The sequence below is a fragment of the Rhinatrema bivittatum genome, chromosome 3 (genome assembly GCF_901001135.1).
Source record: "Rhinatrema bivittatum chromosome 3, aRhiBiv1.1, whole genome shotgun sequence".
Taxonomy (NCBI): Eukaryota; Metazoa; Chordata; class Amphibia; order Gymnophiona; family Rhinatrematidae; genus Rhinatrema; species Rhinatrema bivittatum.
The window spans coordinates 417,069,503-417,091,881 of NC_042617.1; the positions used below are offsets into that span (position 1 = coordinate 417,069,503).

Here is a 22,379-nt window from a genome sequence, read left to right on the forward strand (position 1 = left end):
AAGTGCACATCATGCAGGTAAATGGCTTTTAAAAATTGCTAGAATAGTAGTTACATTTACACATGTAAATCCTTTGAAAATTACCCCTCAAGTTTTTGGTTGCAAATTCACATAAATAGAGGATTCTAAATTTGTGTGCACTATTCATTTGCCTAGATTGTCAAAATGTGTTAGGGCCTGAACATGCATCAAACTGCTCTAACTCGTGCGATAAATAGCGCAACACATGTCAGTATGCAAATTTAACACTTAGTATACAAGTGGGAGGAGTTAGTGGAAATGAGGGTCTGTTGGCACGAAATGCGGTAGAGTAATGCACAGAAATGCAGGATTTAACATCAGAAATAACTACACCTTTTTTTCCTTGCATTGTCCTTGCGTTACTGGGCATCATACAAATCAACTCTTTGTTGTACCTTTCATTGATTCAAATGATAGAAATTCTTCAGTCATATCAAATTTGCAATTAATTCCTCTTACTGTGTATGTAACACCACCCCCCAAATTCACCCAACCCCCCCTGAGTTGAATGTGCCCACCTACAGTGCTACTTATATATAGAGTCCTATTCATCCTATTGAAGTGCACGCTCTATCTCTCAATAAAAACAAATAACGTGGGACGTGATAATGTACCATGCGTTGCAATATTTGTCTATGCAATGCGGTAACTTTATAATTTACCAAGCCATGCCCATTCCTTTTTGCGGGCGCTATTTCCACTACATTTATAGCAATTTGATGAATCTAGGCCTAAAGGGTTCATTTACTAAGTATTTTTCCCATAGACACAAAATGGGAGAAAATCTTTAGTAAATGACCCCCTAAGTTAGGTGTCTAGTTCTGAAAAATCAGAGCTAAGCTCTTAATTTTATTTTCCCGCCCTAACTCCACTCCTGTAGCCACCCACTTTTTAGGATTCTAAATTTAGGCCCCCAATGAAAATAGGAGCATAAATTTAGGGACTCAACCCTAGCACTTTTTGAAAAGGGCCAATTTAAGATCCTAATTCAAAAGTTGGGAGTCTTAAACCATTTGAAAATTGACCCCTTATTTTTTCTGTTCAGGCTTTTTGATTGTGGGATGTCTGCAGTGCTTTTTTTTTTTATTTTTATTTTCAAAGGAGTCAGCACAACATAGTTAGTCAGAGAAGTGATACATCTGAGATAGCAAAATGGAGGTTACACAAATTACAATTAAGGCCCGATTTTAAAAAGGGCCGCGCGCATAAAAAACAGGGATTATGTGTGCAGCCGGGCCTTACGCGCCGAAGTGCCGGGCCTGCTGAAAGGGGCAGCCTGGGGGGTGTGGTCTGGGCAGGCCAGGACAGTGCAATTGGCTGCTGTCCTGGGGAAGCGTGTGCTGGCAGCCGGCCGTTGAGCAGAAGATACGTCTGCTCCAGAGGAGCAGTAAGTATTAAAATAAAAAATTAGGGGCTAGGTAGGGTTAGGTTAGGGGTCAGGGAGGAGAGGGGAAAAGGTAGGAAGGGCAGAGTTAGGGTTAGAGAACTGGGGACCAGCCGATCACGTCATCGCACGTAGGTTATAAAATTCTCCACCTGCGCGCACATGTCCATCGGATTTTATTACATGCCGTGCAAGTTATAAAATTGGCGAGTCCATGTGCGCACACCAGGAACTGCATGCACATGGATGTGCATGGGTCTTAAAATCAACCCCTAAGTGAATACACAGTCCGTTTTAGCCCTACACCCCTTCAGAACTCACATGGTAGCCATGTACCCCAAGCACAAGAGTCAAGAGAAAGCCAAATAAAACCTAAATAAGCTTATTTATATGTAATATTGTGTATTTATGGGTACAATCAGTTAGTAACCCTCTCCCAATAGTCCCAGTAGCCATGCCATACCTTGCCATACATTTCCTCATGTTTTAATTGGTGTGTCGATTGTTCCGTCAGAGCTATTTCATGTATCTGCTTGTGCCATACCACTATCCTGGGGGTTTGTTTCCATAAGATTGCTATAGTAAATCTCCCTGCATGCAGTAAATGATCTCATAGAATGCACTTTTAGGTTGAGAGGCTCCATTCTGCCCAGAGCCTCAATACACATAGCTCCAGTGTAAGGACAATTTCCGCCTTCAAAATGTGAGAGATCACCGCCTCCAAAAAGTAGCCAAAGGACACTGCCACCACATATGCAGGTAAGTGCCCTCAAGTCCGCATCCCCTCCAACACAATCAGGAAGACCCAAGAAGAGAAATTGGTATAGAAAAGGGGGAATCGATAAGTATGATGCAACAATTTAACCATTAATTCTACCCTCCTACAGCAAATTGATAATCTTTGAGCACTTTGCCAGATATATTTCCAGTCTCCTTCACCCAAATGTACACATTTCTATTCCATTTTGCTACACAGGGGAGTGAGGAGCCAACAACTATCAAGTTTTCAATAATTGGCAGGGCTTTCTGCGTATAAATATTTTACACATGTAATGTTTTTCCAATAAAAGTATTTTTTCTATAGGTGAATTTTAATATACTATTTTGGGGTTACATTTTGACAGCAACTGCTAAATATTTTATTCAGGAGCTGAGAACATAAGAATTGCCATGTTGGGTCAGACCAAGGGTCCATGAAGCCCAGCATCCTGTTTCCAACAGAGGCCAAACCAGGCCACAAGAACCTGGCAAGTACCCAAACACCAAGATCATCCCATGCTGCTGATGCCAGTAATAGCAGAGGCCATTCCCTAAGTCAACTTGATTAATAGCAGTTAATGGACTTGTCCAAGAACTTATTCAAACCTTTTTTAAACCCAGCTACACTAAATGCACTAACCATATCCTCTGCAACAAATTCCAGAGCTTAACTGTGCATTGAGTGAAAAAGATTTTTTTCTGATTAGTCTTAAATGTGCTACTTGGTAACTTCTTGGAGTGCCCCCCTAGTCCTTCTATTATCCGAAAATGTAAATAACCGATTTACATCTACTCGTTCAAAGCCTCTCATGATTTTAAAGACCTCTATCATATCCCCCCTCAGCCATCTCTCCAAACTGACCTAACCTCTTCGAGGAGCTGTTCCATCCCCTTTATCATTTTGGTTGTTCTTCTCTGTACCTCTCTCCTCTGTACTTTCTCTTTTTATTCTTTATTTATCATTTTCAATTTACAAACAAAAGAAAATGTTTGCATATCACAGTTGGATAACGTATACATATCAGAAAATACAATTAACATATTAAAAAAAAAAAAAATTACACCTAATTTATCCAATCTGTATATCAAAAGAAACAAAAACAAAAAAGCGAAAAGAGGGCAATGGCAATAATATTAGGGAGAATTAAGGAAATTTACTTTTAAATTAGGGCATTAACATAGTATTACTCCACTGGTGTCAAAACCATAAAAAAACGACCTCTCCTTACTTAGGTTACTGGGGATGAGGTGGTTGGCCTACGGGCATCTATAAATTGACGGATTTGATCTGGTTGGAAAAATATGAAACACTCATCACCCCTTTTTACAATGCATTTACATGGGTAACGTAAAGAAAAGGAAAAACTTAGAGAAATAACATTTTGCCTTAAAGAAAGAAACTCCTTTCTACTAATTTGTGTCACCTGAGCCAAGTCTAGATAAATTCTTACTGCCTGGCCGTAAAATATAACAGGAAATTTCCTAAAGAAAATACGCATTACATTATTTAGATCTTGGACTTGAAATAAAAGATACTAGTAAAGTATTTCTATCCATTACATCCAGGTTAGAATTTTCTAAAAATCTAGTTAAGTTTGCAGGAATATTAACAGCTGCGGTTTCTCCTGTTGAAGAAACTCTCCTATTGAGAAAGCGACAAAAATTGACTGATGGAATATTTTCTTCAGGAAAACCAAGAGCTTCTTTCAGGAACCACTTCAATGTAGTAAAAGGTATTTCTCCAGCAATTTTAGGAAAGTTCAGGATCCGCAAATTCAGATGTCTACCAAATGTTGCTTACCTGTAACAGGTGTTCTCACAGGACAGCAGGATGTTAGTCCTCACATATGGGTGACGTCAGTGGACGGAGCCCTGTTACGGAAAACTTTTCTGTCAAAGTTTCTATAAAGCTTTGACTGACACTGGCACACTGAGCATGCTCAGCCTGTAATTATCCCTGTGACCACAGGTGTCTCCCCTCAGTTTCGTCTTATAGCAAAAAGCTAAAGCGAAACTAAAATAATAAAATGTATGTAGACCCAACTCCGCGGGGTGGCGGGTGGGTTTCGTGAGGACTAACATCCTGCTGTCCTGTGAGAACATCTGTTACAGGTAAGCAACATTTGCTTTCTCACAGGACAAGCAGGATGGTAGTCCTCACATATGGGTGAGTACCGAGCTGAGGATGCCTGAGAGTGCACCAAATGCACCCAAAGACGTGCAAAAGGCGCAATGACGGGGGTGGAATTTGGTAAGGAGGGCATCCTGAAACCCTTAACGGGTTGGTGGAAGGATGTTGGGTAGTTAAACTGAAAAGAAGATGAGTAGACGGACTGGCCAAACATGGAAGCACGCCGGCCAGTCTTATCTAAGCAATAATGGGCTGCGAAGGTATGGAGAGAGCTCCAGGGCGCAGCCTTACAAATATGTACAAGCGGCACCGGCCGAAGGTGAGCTATTGAGACTGGTACAGCCCTAACAGAGTGTGGTTACACACGGTGTTGTAGTGAAATGCCTGCTTGTTGGTAGGAAAAAGAGATAGACCGTCAATTAAGAGGAAAAGGTTTGTTTGTCCACTGGAACTTGCAGCTTGGCTTTTGCCACAGAAGGAAAGAGTTAGGTGTAATTCCTATGGAGTGTAGTGCGGTCTAGATAGAATGCAAGTGCACTCTTACAGTCCAAGGAGTGGAAAACCCTCTCGCCCTGGTGAGAGAGAGGTGTTGGGAAAAAGTGGGCAGAGTATATTCTGAGTAAGGTGAGATGCTGCGTCTACCTTAAGTTGAAGTTGAATACGTAAGACCACTCGGTCACAGAGGAACGCAAGGTCGGGTGAGTATGTAACAAGATGTGGAACTCACTGACCCTGTTGGCAGAAGTGATGACTACGAGGGAAAGAATTTCCCATGCCAGACTGTTAAGTGAGAGGAATGGAAAGGCTCGAACGGAGAACATATGAGTCTTGTAAGCACTAAATATAGGCCCCATTCCGTAACCAGTAAAAATAGAGGCGGCTTAATCAGTGGATAACCCATGGTAAGCTGACTCAGAAGGGGTTGAGCTGTTAATCGGGTATCCCCACTCCTAAGTGGTACACCAATTGGAACCGAGGTGTACCCATGTGGAGGATGTCTGGGGAGCAGAATCCGAGGGAGTAAGAGAAAAGAGTAGAAAAAAAGGGGGTAATACCCTTTTGTATGCGCCATGTGGTAAATCATGCCATTTTGAATGGTAAGATTTATGTGTGGAAGGTTTTTGTGACGCTACCAGTACCTAAGAACATCAGTGAGTCCATGATATGAGACTGACCTGTGAGAAGGTGAATTGGTTACTGGTGTGATAGATTGAGAAGTATGGGAAAGCATACTGGTCTCGGCCAGGATGTGGGTCTGAGAAACAGTGAACCCTGTCCCGGTGCAGTATAATAAGAGTGCTGGCTATGAGAGGCATCGAAAGAGACACATATAAGAGGCCTTTGTTGCAGCAAAGGCGTCCATAGGAACGCATTCCAGACATGTGTAGGGAGTAGAATCAGTCCACCGTATGGTTCGATTCAGACACAGAGGGCAAGGACAGTTGACCTCATTGCTACAAGATTTTTCTCGCTACACATGTAGTCCGAGACCATCTGAGAGGATGGAAACCTATATGGAGAAGGTCTGCTAGTGCGTTCAGTAAGTCTGTTAGATGAGTGGCCCGGGGATGAATGGAGTGAGCAAGGGCCAAGAGTAGGGCTGCGCAGCTTCCTAGCAGAGCAGCTAAGAGGTTGTGCGTGCTTGTGTGTTGGAAATACCACACTGTCACTATGCTGTCTGTCTGTATGCACAAAGGTTTGTTGCAGAGGCAGTATTGTAAGTCATAAAGGCATAACTCATGGCTCGAAGCTCCAGGAAGTTGATGTGAAACTCTGCATGGAGCGGAATAGACGCATATTGGGTTGAGAAGATGTTAGTTCGAATTCTGCAACCCTGAGTAAATGCAAGCATGAGCAGGACCAGCCTAGGTTTTGGTTCTAGATCTGCAATATGGATCAGGGACGAAAGCGGTTGAACAGCTTAGATCCACTGATAGTTGAAATTTCATTGAATCTTACTCATAGCAAATCTGGACCTATGAGTAAAGTGCATGGTGAAAAAATCCCGTGGCCCAGCAATGAAAGAATTGAGGGGCTGAGGTTATGTTGTATGCGTGCAGAGACATAGGAATTTGTCAGAATGTCTGCGCGGTTGTTGGACAGGAAGTTCGTTGTGACTGTGGTGTCCAGATGTGTTCTATATGGAATTTATGGTAGTTAACAGCAATCCCAGGTAGTAGATTTATAGTGAGTCATGAAGAAGACAGAGCTCCTTGCTTGGATTGACTGTTGTTATGCAGCTGTCCATGCAAGGAAGAGCGTGAATGATGTTTTACTTCGTAGAGAAACAGCAGTCACTGCTAGTGATTTAATGAAATACCCAAGTTGCCGAAGCTGGAGCAACCGGCAGAGTTTGGGATTGTAATATTGTTGACTCACCATGAAGCACATAGAAAGATTAGAGGAAAGAGGCAACCTACTTACTGCGGTATGGAAGTATGGTGACAAAAGACACCATTTTACCTGTCCCTTCTGAAGAAAGTTGATATTTCTGAGGTCCAGGATGGGCAGAGAGTAACTACTTTCTGTTGAAAGAAAGAATAGTGAGATTAAAATTCCCCTTTCCCCCACCCCATGATTTGTAGCGTCCGGGGGACTGTACCCTGAACCTTGGTACCAAGTGGGGTAGCCGCTCTGATATCTGGCAAGTTGAGAGACCAGAAGGTGTCCAACTGGCGGGGCTGATGTAATCTGGATATCATGTAATCTCCCACGGGAGCATGAGCGGTAAGTTTTACCCGCATATGAGGAAAGACTAAAGAGGTTAGGACTTTTCAGCTTGGAGAAGAGACGACTGAGGGGGGATATGATAGAGGTGTTTAAAATCATGAGAGGTCTAGAATGGATAGATGTGAATCGGTTATTTACTTTTTCGGATAGTAGAAAGACTAGGGGGCACTCCATGAAGTTAGCATGGAGCACATTTAAAACTAATCGGAGAAAGTTCTTTTTTACTCAACGCACAATTAAACTCTAGAATTTGTTGCCAGAGGATGTGGTTAGTGCAGTTAGTATAGCTGTGTTTAAAAAAGGATTGGATAAGTTCTTGGAGGAGAAGTCCATTACCTGCTATTAAGTTCACTTAGAGAATAGCTACTGCCATTAGCAATGGTAACATGGAATAGACTTAGTTTTGGGGTACTTGCCAGGTTCTTATGGCCTGGATTGGCCACTGTTGGAAACAGGATGCTGGGCTTGATGGACCCTTGGTCTGACCCAGTATGGCATTTTCTTATGATCTTATTTCTGTGTGCTGTACAAGAAAATGTCGAGACATGTCGCCAGGCCTCGAGGTGGATTTGCAATTGAGGCAGTGTTTGCTGGATCTTGTGTTTAGCAGATCAGCAAATTCATCTGGGATTTCAGTCCTTAATTAGGAACCAGAAGCCAGAGTATTAATCAGTACAAAGTCCTGTTGCTGACAACGGGAGGATGTCCTGATACAATCCCAAATGATTGGTAGAGAGGTTCTCTTGGTATTGTGTCCGACATAGCTGGCAATAGCAATATGTGATATTAATACGGTTCTTGGAAGACAAGACGACCTAGAACCTTTCGAACCATATGGCCCAATTTAGAGAACAGGTCTCAATGGGATTGTCGCTGAAGTGGGATAAGAGTACTTACCATACGTCGTGGATCGCAGAAGGACGAGCCGGTGAAGATCGATGGCTCTGTGGATTTCAGGAGGCATCGAGGGACAGCCTGAAGGACGTAAACGTCCGACTCAACTTTAACCTGGTAGGGTAGCGCAGGTACCAGAGGAGACAGGCTGAGCGTGTCTGGCGCCACCACAGTAATTTGTGGAGGGTCAGAACCCCGCACCGGTGTTGGTGGGGAACGCCTTGGGTACAGGGGAGTCATTATGATTCATGAACCCGGCCCTCTTTGCAGCGGCTCGATGTATCGTCAGTGCAGAATTCCTCGGAACTCGGTCTGGTTATTCTGGAGCACCGAGGACTGCCAGCACTATGTGGAACAGTGGCGGTGGCAGTAGCGATGTTGCTCGGCCCGGGCATTCTCCAGCACCAAGTAGGATAGCACAGATGTCTTGGATGGCATCGGTGGCGGATGGTCACCGTGCCGGTGAAAATGAGTGCCACGTGCTTGGTCCGGTCTTTCCCCAGCACCGAGGTGGATGCCCTTGCCGTCTTGGATGGCGAATGATGATGGACTGTCAGCATGCCTGCACCGTTCCTGGCACTATGTAGTGTTGTAGGCTGATACGGGGCTTTAGTTAAGAACCCAAAGCATGGAGCACTGTTTAGGCGAGGGCATTGCGTGTAGGTGCTATGTCAGTATTGACGGTATCGATGGCGGCATAGAAGCGACCTCGAGGGTATCATCAAAAATATAGATGAAAAAACATCGATGGCCCGGGCAGAGCAACGATAACAGTGACGGAGGCACCGATGGCATCGGCGTAAGTATCGATGGAAAGGAAGTGGCATCGAAGAATCGAATAGACATCGATGGCATCGGGAAATTGATACCAGCATCGACGGAATCGATGACCGCATCGATAGGAACGACGAGGACACTGATGGAAACAACGTGGGCGTCGACAGCATCGATGGATGGAGATGGGCGCCAAAGGCATCCGCAGCATGGCCACGAGTGTTGACAGCATCGACCCGGGCATCGACGGCATCGATATGGGCGTCGATGGAACTGGCCCAGGCATAGATGGAACAGACCCGGGCATCGATGGGCGTCAATGGAATCAACCTGGGCATCGATGGAATTGACGATGGCATCGATGGAATCGACCTGGGCATCAATGGCATCAACGAACACCAAGGTGTGCATCGATGGCATCCACCCGGGCATCGATGACATCGATGGAAAAATCAGCGCCATGGATGAAAACATTGATGGCACTGAAAGAATCGATGCAGGGATCGATGGCATCGACGGACCGTGGGGAGAGGGGTGTCGATGGCATTGGAAAAAGGCAGGACGGCCTGGATGGGGGTACCAATGGGGGTATCGACTGCACGAAGGTACAGAGGTATGAATTCGACAGAGGCCCTGGCGGCAGTGGTAACCGTTGAAGTCCCTATCCCACTAGCGCTAATAACTAGGCAGAGGGTCAAAGGAGGACACTCGCAGGCTATGTGGGGCTAACTGTGAAAACATAGGGAGAGGGAAGGCCACAATTTGGTTGGTAGGCCGGGTAACCATAGTGAGGTGACAGGAACTGACCGAAAAACAGGGCATAGTACTCACCGAGCGTCGATTAAATGTATGCGAAGTGAGACCCGTGCAGGGAAAAAGCGTTTGTGAAGTAAAAGTTTAAGTGTTTTTGTGAGGAAAAATTGTGAGAATTTCTCACAGAGCTCCTAACAGCTATGCTTACTGCAGAGCGGAAAAAAGAAGACTGAGGGGAGACACCTGTGGTCACAGGTATAATTTCAGGCTGAGCATGCTCAGTGCACTCAGTGTGCCAGTGTCGGTCAAAGCTTTATAGAAACTCTGACAGAAAAGTTTTCCTTAACAGGGCTCCATCCACTGACGTCACCCATATGTGAGGACTACCATCCTGCTTGTCCTGTGAGAAGGTAACTTTTAAACAGGTACGTGGACACACATGTGCACGCATTCGTCAGCTCATGCTTAGGACAAGCACATGTTATAAAATAGCCTGACTGTGCAGACATGTGTATGTAATTTTAAGTGGACATGAAAATATGCATGCAAATGCTGCTTCTACCATGTAAGTGGGGGGATTTTAAAGAACACGCATGCTGACGCCAATACCAGTTTGCTCCTAGGACCTCCAAGCCTCCCTAGTTTAATAGCCTCCCTTATCCCCAGTTAGCACCGATCCTTAAAACCCCACCAATCTATTTTGTCTTTATTTTATTACTTGTATGTCATCTATAGCAGAAGTAAAGTTACGTGGCAGGAGACCCCAGCATGTACCTGTGTGTATAAATATTTACATGCAGATTTCAATGTGAAATCCAGGAATGCCTATGCCCCGCCTCTTTTTGGGAACTTTTCATTTATGCGCGAAGTGCCAAGTATGCGTGTACGTGGGTAGCTTTTAGAATCCGCTTGTCGTGCGCCGGCCCATCTTGTGTGTGTATCTCCCCCTTCTGACGCACGTCGGGCTTTTAAATTTCACCTTTTAGATTGTAAGTCCTCTGAGGACATAGAAATACTTAAAGCACCTGAATTTAATCTTCTTTGAAGTGGGCGACTAGTCTTGAAAAGTGGAATATAAATTCATATAATGTACAAAAAAAACCCTGAATTTAAGTTACATATCTACCTTTCTCTCCAAGAATTATTGCCAGTATTTTTTCTATGTATTAACAGCAAAGTTATCATCCGTATGTAAATGCTTAATTAGGGCACTGCCCAGTGCTGCACACATACAGTTTAGGTATTTTTTGAAAGAACAGCAGCTTTAATTCTGGCAAAAATCCTGATTTCACAAACTATTCCATTTATTGGGAGGAAGAAAAAAGAAAACATTGTCTACCACAGCACTAAAAGTGCCTACCACAGCACTGGGGAGACCCAGAAAGCAGAAAGTTATCACATGGTTGGGGGATCTTTTCTCCTGGCCCTGAAGAAAAGGACATCCTGGTGATGTTGGTGGGGGGATGCAGGGATTCCATCTCCTCAGCCTCATACAACAGGAGATCTGGTGTGGGGCCAAGGATCACCTCTCTGTTGCCTTGGACAATAAACAGACTACATAAACCAAGGATTATTTCTTTCTGGCCCAGAACAGCACAACAGCCCTTTATGACCCACTTCCTCCATAATGCAGCGTTGGCCAGTTTTGCGTCCTGTCTTACTCAATCCTTGTTCTATCGCCTACCACATATCGGCAATGGCAACAAAGCGAGTATCCCCTTTAATGCTACAACCAGATCAAAAGTACAAAGAAGTGGGTAAGGAAAAACACTGAGAGACGTAGGGGAATGATAGGGGATTGAAGGGATGAGTGTGAAAGGGGGTAGACTCAGGAGTCTAAGGAAATATTTCTATACAGAGAGGTTAGCGGATGCATAGAACAGCCTCCCTGTGGAGGTGGTGGAGATAAGGACAGTATATGAATTAAAAAAAGCATGGGATAAGGCTTGCAAAGCTGAATAGTTAGTGTTGCTGGGTAGACTAGATAGGCTGTAATGATCCTTTTCTGCCATAATGCTTCTAAGAATAGCCCGGGAGAAAAGCAAAGGGAAAAAAGAGGAGAACATAGGGAGGAGAGTAATCTGTGGATACACTGAGAAAATGTCGGGAACAAGCGGAACCTGAGGGGAAAAGGAGACATTCATAGTAGGAGAATGAGAGGACAAAGTGGAACCTGGGGAAAAACAGAGCAGAAACTGTGGAGACAAAAAACGAGAAGAGAGTTTCTACTTATCTTAAATATTTAAAATTTATAAAACCTACTGAGAGTATATATACAAAGCAGATAGGGAAATATTACATTAATTCTCCCCCAGGCCCAATAAGAATGGTAAAGTTAAATACCACCACACACAGGGATTGTAATAAAGAAAAAAATAATTAACAGATGTTTCTTGACCAAACTATTAAAAGCAAAAGAAACTGAATTAGAAGTATATACTATCAGCTTATTGAACAATGAAGCAAAGTTTCAAATTATCAGTGTATGCTAAGAAATAAGAGCTGATAAATTTCTAAGCAGATGAAAACAAACAAATTTGAAGAGAGGTTATCATTTTTGAAGTAAAGACCAGTACTATGTGATCTGTATCAGTTACCATTCACATAATGGAATAAAATGACAACACTCGAAGCAACAGTAGTCAATTTATATAAAAGATATTAAATATCCTGGTTTTAAGACAGTTTTTCTCATGGGTGTACATTCTTCATTGTTGTTTCATTTGTTGTACATTTTATTGCCCTATGTTTTCACATTTTGTGCACTAGCGATTTTTCACCATGGAAAGACTAACTACATAAATTCTTATCTCGTTCTTTTTATACAATGAGTCTTGACCCTAAGAAAAATGAAACGATCAATGAAAATCGCTTTATTTTGGGATGACAGCAGTGAGCACATATGAAAAATCAAAATGGCAAGTGTTCTGAAGGCATTAGAGGACAGGCGAACAAAACAAAACTGAAATACAAAAACAATCTTCCCTCACAGAAGAGAGGTACAATGTTTTTTTCAAGGCAATAGACACTGACCAAAAACAATACACAAATAATCAAATAAAAGGTAGCACTGCTGCTGCAACTCCTTTGCACTTTAGTACTGTAAGAGATTCCAGATTTCAGAAGCATAGAGTTAACCTGTTCCAAATAAATAACATTTTGCTTGTGTGACAAAAATGCTTATTAACATTAAAGTGGCTGCAAAAAATATGATTGGCTAATAGTCATGATTGAATGACTTCTAATGTAAAAGATCTCCACTCTCAGTTTCTGACTGAGCTAGGGTTGGCAGCATGACATTTCATTTATGATGTGCATTCAGTAAGTCCTGAGAAGGTGACATGCTGCATGAACCACCATGGAAAAGAAAGCTTACCTAGGAGGTTCACATTTAAAGTGATCTATTGTCTTTTTTGGCAGTTTGACCTCAATACTGTTTTTAAGCATGATTCCTTGAAAACGATTTTTGACCAAGACTCAGTGAACATCCTCTAGCTTTTGACACTTATTATCTTACCTGACTCATCTGGAAGAACACCACTGCATACTACAGTAACAAAATATAGTACTAAGGTTTTTGTTTCTCTCTCACAATGAATGATGAGCTATTATAATCCATTAATTTTTCTTTAAAAGAATATTTTCTTTTTTAGCACAATTTGAAACACTTCTGGTGTTTCTGTGGCTCTACTTCTGAAATGTAACGATTTTCTTGTTTTCTATGTAAACCTTTGATCCTGGAAATCAGGATTTCCTGATACAATGCACTAATGTAGTACCTCCAGTCTAGCCAGGTGCCAAGGGGTTATTCCCTTGCTACCAAAAGAGATGCATTAATGTAAAAGTGTGTCAGCAACAGCAGCACAAGCTCCAAACTGGCTGGCACTAAGGAATTATATTGGGTACATTATGAAGCAGGTAGGATTTGCATTTCTTTCAATATAATCACACAGTATAATCTTCAGTTCAATTGATAAATACATAAATTTGTTTACTTACTTGTAAACACGGTTCTCCGTAGCTATCAGGATGAATTAACAATTGTGAGTGAGTGATGTCATCTGATGGCACCGACCGGACCCAAGTCTCAAAGCTCAGTAAAGGTTTTTCTAAACACGCACATGAGTTCCTGTGCACGCTGCCTCACGGGCCCCGGAATCTCTCCAGAACTCAAGCTTTAGCAAGGTAGACCTTTCTCTAGAGAGGATATTAAGAATGGTTAATTCATCCTGCTGTCTATGGAGAACCCTGTTTACAGGTAAGCAAACTTGCTTTTTTTTGTCAAGAAGCAGGCATGAACTAGCCATTACTCAAGGAAAGTCCCATGCAGAGGATTGCACAGTAGAAGCACTTAAGATAACCCGGCCACACCAGGTGGATGGTGGACTAATAGCTGTACATGCTGCTCAGAATTGCTCGTCGAAAATTACTATCTTCCCAAGATATGCCATCCAGACAATAGTGGGATATAAAGGTTGTGGAAAGATGAGAAGTAAAGCTTTGCAAATATCTGCCATAGAGGTAGCTCTGAGGTGAGCCACTGACGTCGCCATTGCTTTCACTTGATGAGCTTTGACAGTCTGTAATCTGTAAATCAGCTAATGCATAACTGTGAGATAATCTGCTAGACAATTGGACAGAGTCTGCTTGACAGTTACTCTTCCCAATGAATTGGGAGCAAAGGACACAAACAACTGAGAAGCTGGACAGTGAAATTGAGTCTTCTCTTTAAATAGTATGCCAGGGCTCTTCTACAGTCCAAGAAGTGAAGAACATGTTCTACTCTGATGTTGAGGTCTTGGAAAGAATGAAGGAAGCACAATAGCTTGGATTAATATAGAATGCAGACAATTTTCAGAAGAGGCTTGGATGGGTCTGCAGTACCACCCTTTTGTGAAAAAAAAATCAGATATGGACAAAATGACACCAATGCCTGTAAGTCACTTATTCCTTGTGTCGAAGAGATGGCCATGAGAAATACTTTGCAGATAAAAACTTCAAATCCACCAAATTAAGAGATTCTAAAGGAGGTTTCATGAGTTGATCTAGAACTAGATTAGAGTCCCAAGGCACTGGAGGTTTACTAACGAGAAGTCAGGAATGCCACAATCCTTTCATGAATTGGATACCAAAGGATGGAGAGAAATTGGAACGCCTTCCATCTGCTAGTGATAGGCTATGATCATGCTGAGATAAACCCTGACTGAAGAGGTGCTAAGGCCCAATGATGAATGAAAGAACAGATACTGAAGTCAGTCCCATGATCACAGAAGAAAGGATCCAAAATGATTGAATCCACATCAAGCTGGAAATTTCTCCTGTTTGAAACTAGGATTTTCTGGCTGAGGGTTTTCCAGTCGAAATCAGCACATCTTCCACCTCCTTTGGAAGGAGTAAGAAGGACACCATTGCACACAACATCCACATCATCAGGGCCAGGGATGGAAAGTTAGGATGGCAGAGCCTATAATTCTCCTGTGTGATGAGACATTCACAACTGAATCAGAGACTGAACTGATAAAAGAGATATGGAAACCATACTTCTTGTGGCCAGGCTGATGAAATAAGGATTATCCTTGTATTGTTCCAAAGGATGTTCTGGTGATTAGAAGAATTGATGGGTATGCATAAATTAGATTGATGCTCTAGCTTAAACAAAAAAAAGTGTTACAAGCTGATCTGTAGCTGCTTACATACATGGAGCAGAATGTCAACCTGTTGATTTCTGAGGCAAACAGGTTGATCACTGGCTTTCCCCAGTGACTGAATATGTTGTCTGACTCTCTGAGCCAAAGACCACTCATGCAGTTGTAACACTTTGCTGAGGCAGTCTGCCAGTGTATTCTAGATACCCATAGGTTAGGTTGCCTGTAGATAGGCATTGTGATGGCTTCCCCACAACCAGATTTGGATGGCTTGACAGGGAGCTTAAGAGCCTGTACCTTACTGGCTGTCCATCTGGATTAAGATTTTCTTTCTCAAGAGGTGAGAGAAAGCTCTCAGACTAGTGAATAGCTTGAAACTCCAGGTGGTTAATTTGCAGATGACTCTTTGCTGAAGACCACAATCCTTGAGTCCACAACACACCAGTATATGCCCACTACCCCTTGGTGAAGGCATCAGCAGACAGAGTGACTTGATGTGGAAGAACGTGCAGCAAGAGACCCATTTTTAGAAAGTCCAGCTTCATCCAGCGATGCAAGGATTTTCTCATCCCAATGGTCACAGAGATTTGGTGGGAGAAAGGCTGACAAAGTTGATCCCATTGGTTTCAGAGACCAAAATGAAAGCTCCACATGGGTAGATGAGTTACAGGTACTACATGTACAGCAGCCACCATGTAATCAAGAATAACCAGATCCTACATTATTGACACTCGGCCCTGTTGCAGAAAGCCTGTAACTAGGCCTCTCAAAGAAGCAGCCCTTTCAATAGATAGAAATGCTTTCTTTTTTTTTTTTTAAGCAAATCTATCCAGGCTTCTATTAACAGAACTTTTCATCTGGAACCAGATTGGACTTGTCGATTAGGAAACCCAGATTCTGGAGGAGCAATAAGGAGTTTGAGGGATTCCAGAACCCCTGATTAAGATGGACCTGTCTCCAACCAATCATGCAGGTACAGGAACACACAAACTCCTTACTAATGAAGCTGTGCTACCACTACTGCAAGGCTTTTTGTGAATACCTTCAGAGCTACCAAGAGGCTAAAGGAGAGCACCTTGTATTGGTAGTATGCATCCTTCACCATTAACCTAAGGAATTTCTGATGGGCAGGATGAATGGGTATAAATGCATAAATGTCCTTCAGATCCAGCAAAAATAACCAATCCCTTGGTTGAATGAAGAGAATAGTCTGCAGTGAGCTCATCTTGAACTTCTCCTGGACCAGCAATGTATTCAGCTTTTTAAAAACCAGAATAGACCTCAATCCCCCTAACATTTTGAGGATTATAAAGTATCAGAAATAGAACCCCTAGACATATTCCTGGGAGGGAACAGGGTTCAACTACCTTTTGCAAGAGGAGGGACTCCATTTCCAGTTACAGCTGGGCAGATTAAAAAGGGTTAGACTGGAAGACTGAAATCTGTTGGTTTGGAGGAGTGCAAGAGAAACATTAAGTGGCAGTCATACTCAGAATTTCCAGATCTTTAGTGATCTGGAACCATTCTAAAGAGAAGTGAACACTTCCCCCACCAAAGAAGGTGAGGAGGCAGGTCTTAGATTTGTGAAAAACTGGTGCTTGATTTGGGCTGCATCTGCTGCTGAGCCTTGGGTTGATTCCATTTCCTGTGATGACCTTGAACAGGCAATTATTGCTGCTAAAAAGCGGGAGGAGCTAAATGATGTTGAAAAGAGTAGAAGGGACATCTTTGGAAAAATAGGTTCTAGTAAGGAAAGTGCTTATGTTGGGCGGGAGCTGGTGGGTCCCCTGTCACAACCGATAACTGCAGTATGGATTAATGCTCTTTAATCAGAGCCATCATAGCTTTAACCTTGCCATTAAATAAGTTGTCCTCTGTACAGGGTACATCTACGAAGCAATCATGCACATCTTCCCTGAGGAAACTCGCTTGTAATCACATGAGTCTTTGGGCCGTTACAGAAGCAGTGGAAGTCCTGGCCGCAGTATCAAAAGCTTCCTTCGCAGGATGGATAAGGTGCTTCTCACAATCCTCTACATCTGCTACAGTCTGAGAGACGTCTGCCTGATTTGGGTCAGACAATTCAATCAAAGATTTTAGCTTCTAGCCACACTGCACCATGTATAGCTGGTGAGCTGTGATTCATGCACTCAGCATGGAAACTTCTTCCCAAATACTTCCAACATTTTTGGGTTCTTCCCCATGGCCTATTAGCGTGATTATGAGAATGCATAGCAATGTTTAATGCTAATTCCACCACCACAGAATGATGTGGCAATTGGACCCCCAAATCTCAGGGCGGCCTGCACTCTATATTTCAAGTCCAGTTTCCAGACCACTTAAAGGCACAATGTAGGGGGTCTGCCATATCCTCATCTGAAGGTCTCAGAGAAGCTTGTGAACTTGGATTGTTGCAAAATCTACTGGGATTTGAAAAAAACAAGGAGTCTGAAGACATTTTGGGGTCTTTTTCTTTCTTGACATTGATAGACAGAGTCTTTGCCAGCTTATCCAAGAAACTGTAGTAGCAGAGATATTCTAGAGGAGAGAGATGCTGTAGCAGGTCTAGAAATGGATCAGGTGGCATCCCTGTTGGATCCTCTTTGTCTTCTGATCATAGGAGAACACTAAACCATGATCCCAATGATGAAGGTGGTGATTGAGACCACTGGACCTGAGGAGAAACATCTAAAGAAACTCAGATCAGATTACAGCCCATTTCATTGCCTTCCGATTCATGAAGGGACTTCCCTGGAGGAAGAAAACCCATCACCTCTTGGTGGGAAACTCACTCCCAATGCTGGAAGCTATTGCTGTGAAGTATACACCAGTATGGAACATGGCCCCGTTATACGGGAACGTTTTCTCCATCTTAGATAAGAAAAGTTCTAATCTCCCTCTTCAACCTTCAGAGGTTATGGATGCAGAAAAAAATCTTCACTAACAAATAATTGGTCTCCTACTAGCTGGGAAATCCTCTGAGTCAGAGATGGAGAAGAATCATCCTCTTCAGAAATCCAGACTGTCTCATCCTCGCTCATGTTTGTCTGTAAAATTGAAGTGGACTCTACTGCCACAGTTGCTCTCACTGCAGCGTCAGCTGACTCAGAGGCGCTCTTCGCCTGTTTGTGGCAAAAAGCTTGTCGACTATCACTCTGTTCCATGGCTGTCACCAGTAGATCCTTCAATGTCAAACCATCCTCAGTGGGACTTGTGGATTTGCGCATCAAGACATTCCATTCTGACATAATTGATGGTGCTGCTATCTTGGTTTTCTACCTTTGTTGGTTTGTACCTGCTGCTATCTGCGTGGCCAGATGTGCTATTGTGCCTATATATGTGAGCTTTGTCACATAGATTATGCCCCAAATGGCTCTGGGTTCAGGTAAAACAGATAACTTGGTACCATAGGGATTTTCTGTACATGAACAAACACCGCATCTGCACCAATGAAGCTATGTCCTACCTCAGTGTCAAGGACAGGCCAGCTCTATTGGAGCCCTGTGCTGATGGTGCCAATCTTCTCTTTGGCTCTTAGGAGGACAGCCCTGAAGGGGAAACCCTGAGCCACTTAAGTGCTTTTCTCAAAGCTTCTTCGGTGCCACAGGCTTCTGAGAGTCATGCTCAACCCTTGATCTGAGACAGATCTGGGAACTGGTGCCAGAGGGCTGGGAGGCCTTTCTGAGCTTGTGGGGGGGGGGGGGGGGGGGGAGTTTCCCACCTCAGCTCATTGCACCGGGAGCCCGATGACACTTCACTCCTTGATGAACAGCGGCTCAAATGCTTGCGCTTTTACTTTTCTTGCACCTTCCTTAAGGGCCTCAATTTTCCAGGCACAGTACTTCTGGACCCTGGGGAACATATACCCATAGCTGTAGCAGTTGTGGTTCAGGCCCAAGTAATGATGGAAGACAGAGTGTGTATCCTTGATGGACATCCTGCACCCCACAGATGCAAGCCTTTAGCCCTCTTCCTGTGGACTGCTTGGCCTTGGCTCCACTGGCATAATCAATTTTTTTTCTCAGTTAGAACTTAAAAGTTCTGTTTGAGGGGCTGTTGAGGCAGCAGTAAAAAGTCTAAAAAAAAAAAAAAAGCAGCAAAGCAGTAAAAGAAGGCACAAGGCCAAAGACTAAAAAAATTGTAGGGAAAAACTGGGACACATCTGTATGAGGAAAGACTGAGGGGCTCACGCTCAGTAAAATGTTTACTGAGTTTTGAAAGCTGGGACCATGTCAGGATGGCATCAGATGACATCACCCACACATAATGACTAATTCATACCTGCTTGTTGATGGAGAACAGATTTTCATTCTAAAATGAACACTAAGAAACTCATTCATCAAAGTCTTTTCCCATCAACACAGAATACGAGAAAAGCCTTAGTGACTCAGTCCCTTGATGTTAGACTAAAATAAAAAAAGCAAAGGCACAGGCAGAGTGTATATATTTAGGAGTATTTTAAATGTTTCTTGTTACTGAAATATATCGTAATAGTGCTGCATAATAAAGTATTACCAAAGTTACATTGGTTTCAGGTAACAAAAAAACATTTGAAGAAGCTCCAATATATATACACTTTTTTTTAAAATGAAACTTTCAGCAATCTACAGTCTAGACCCATCATGCACAGTCACAGTCTGAAGTTAAACTTACAATTGTATACATTTCCCTAAGCATGAAATGAGGTGTACAACAAGATAAGCAAAAGCTATTTTAAAAAGAATATTACAATAAAATGATGTCTGTAGGCTATTCACAGGTTAAGAACAATGTAGTTAAAAGACCATGCATTAATCAGAGATCCCTCTTCCCACAAACACCAACATTTTAAGAACTTTTTTTTTTGCCTTGTATTTCTTTTGGTGATCTTATCAATGGACCATATGAAAACATGCATGAAAAACATACTTCTCAGCATTTAGGTGTGACTAGAAAACAAAATAGTGTAAAACACAAGCATGACTGGATAGTCACTGGTCCACATAATTGAGTTACACATTATCAATGACACAGATTTCCACAAATCACCTGCAGGTAATCCAAAACCAGGTGTTAGTCTGTGGAGAAGGCAATGTTTATTACCAAGACTATCATTTATTTTACAGTGAAAAGAGTAGCACATTTGTGAACTTGCATACATTTTGCCATCACTAATCATTTTTATGCTGAGGTCATCGGCTCTTCTTCATCCAACATTCATTCAATACAAAGCTCTTGTTTACATTTCTTTGCAAATTCAGGAAAAGGTTTTGGTGTAATGTGCAGCTGCTTGAAGACAAATTAAAATGGGGTACTGACTAGAAAATGTCCATTCAAGCTTTAATACTAACCCACAAGCAGCCAATTAAAGTTCCATATATCCATGTATTTACATAAAGTTTCCTTCCAGTTTCTGTCATAAGCATGCTAGCAGTCAGGCCACTTAGTAACAGTAAAGAAGGTAATGATTTTATTAGTCTTAGCTTGGAACTAAAACCATTTGTAGGAAATTTGTTTCTTCTTTCAGGATCCTTGGCTTCATAAAACTCTATTAGTAACCTAAAACAGAAAATGATAAATTTGTGTGTGTAAAATAAACGGCACTACAGCATTCACAACCAAATCCAATACCTAAAATAAAATCTGAGAAAAACCAGGTGTGCACAACTATATGAAAAATTCACAAAAACCAGTACAAAATCCAAAATTGCTAGGCCATCCATTTTCATGGTTTATTCTGTTCCATATCAGCATAATACAAAAATCAAAGCTTTGGTATAGCCGAACACCACCAGATGATTTTTTGTTTCTGGTACACAATATTTCTCAATGACTCTCTAAGTTATACCTAATACATTAAGACATACATTCTCTCTACAACTGCCTTATAATTTAGAATCTGTTGCAATATAAATCTCCTGGATGAACTATTTTATGAAAGTACAGTGAAAGCCCCATTATCTGGCACTCAACCAACTGGAAAGCTTAACTAATTGGCATCTAGCAGCTTGTTGTTTTTTTTAAATGTACAACTGCACAAGGGTGGATGTATTTCTGTGGGGCAAAGGGCGTGCATGCACACTACACTGAGCACTGGGTGAAGGAAGATCTCTGGGACTGCTGCAAAGAAGGTTTAAAAGGAATGCTAATCAACATTTAAAGATAAGGAGGAAAAGCAATAGGGAGAGGGATAGCGTGCCTTGGGAGGACAGGTAGCATGAAGGTGTAGGAAGAAGAGCACTGTACGGAGAGACTGCCAACTTCTACCCTGGCCAGTGCAGGGGAAGTTAATGCTGCTGGTTTTAAGCAGAACAAGCCTGAATGAGCTTACATGTGCCAATGCAGCAGGCACCTACAGTTAAGCTGTCAGTAGTGGGAAAATTCAGGATACCAAGTGCATTCAAGGATGCTGTTCATTTAACTGTTGAACTCAAGGCATAACCTAATGCATGGATGGACCAGGAAATAATTTTTGAACTAGTTTCACCATGCTTTTGTGTTTGCATCAAAAGCACACCAGAAAAAACTCAGAAGACCCAAAAGTTATTTTGATTTTAGATAATGATTGAATTAAAGTAGTATCTGGAAATAGTTTTTACCATCTTCTTTCCTGCAAATTTTACTTCATTTATACAGTTAATGGATCAGGGAATTATAGAAAAAACAAAATCCATCTACAGAAGGGATTTTATGAAACTAATCAACCATGAAAGCATTCTGTAAGAATTTCAGTCACAGTAACATAGTAAATGATGGCAGAGAAAGATCAGTTTGCCCAGAAAAGTTAATAGGATTGTATCTCCCACTCCATGGTGGTTAAACCATGCTTTTTGTTCAGGGTGTAGATTATCTCTATACGTTTCTTGGAAGCACAATACAATAATTTCAATGTGGTTTTGGTTTGAACCATTATTCAATGTAGGTTATGTCAGTGTTTTTTTTTTTTTTTTCCATCTTCGTACCAATAAGGGATCCTCTGAATTTAATCCACAATTTTTTTTTTTAAATTGCTGCTCCTATCTTTGTCTCCACTAACCCCTTCGGAAGAGCATTCCATGCATCTGGGGCAGAACCCCCTCCTTCCGATCGGGCCACCAGATGTCACTGATCCTGTCTTAAACACATTTTAGAAGGAGCCATCCATGCCCCTCAGTCCCTCCCACCTGGAGGGTCTGGATTGGATGCCTGAACACTATTTAGCCCAGCCATTTTAGAACACTTTGGGATCAGTTTGAGGAAGCCTTTGAACAGTAAGGATATTTCAAGTTTCACACTCCAGTGAGGCCTCCCAGCTTCATCCAAATGAAGT

General features: G+C 42.3%; 1 protein-coding gene across 2 annotated transcripts in view; it reads right to left on the reverse strand.

Annotated features, from left to right (window-relative positions):
• Positions 1 to 12,296: 12,296 nt before the first annotated feature.
• Positions 12,297 to 22,379, reverse strand: part of AGPAT5 (1-acylglycerol-3-phosphate O-acyltransferase 5) — a 298,136-nt gene continuing 288,053 nt past the window's right edge. For both annotated transcript variants that reach the window (XM_029595740.1, XM_029595738.1), the window contains one exon: positions 12,297 to 20,629. In XM_029595740.1, coding sequence (XP_029451600.1) covers positions 20,404 to 20,629 — 226 coding nt within the window. In that variant the 3' untranslated portion in view covers positions 12,297 to 20,403. The remainder of the gene's footprint in view (positions 20,630 to 22,379) is intronic.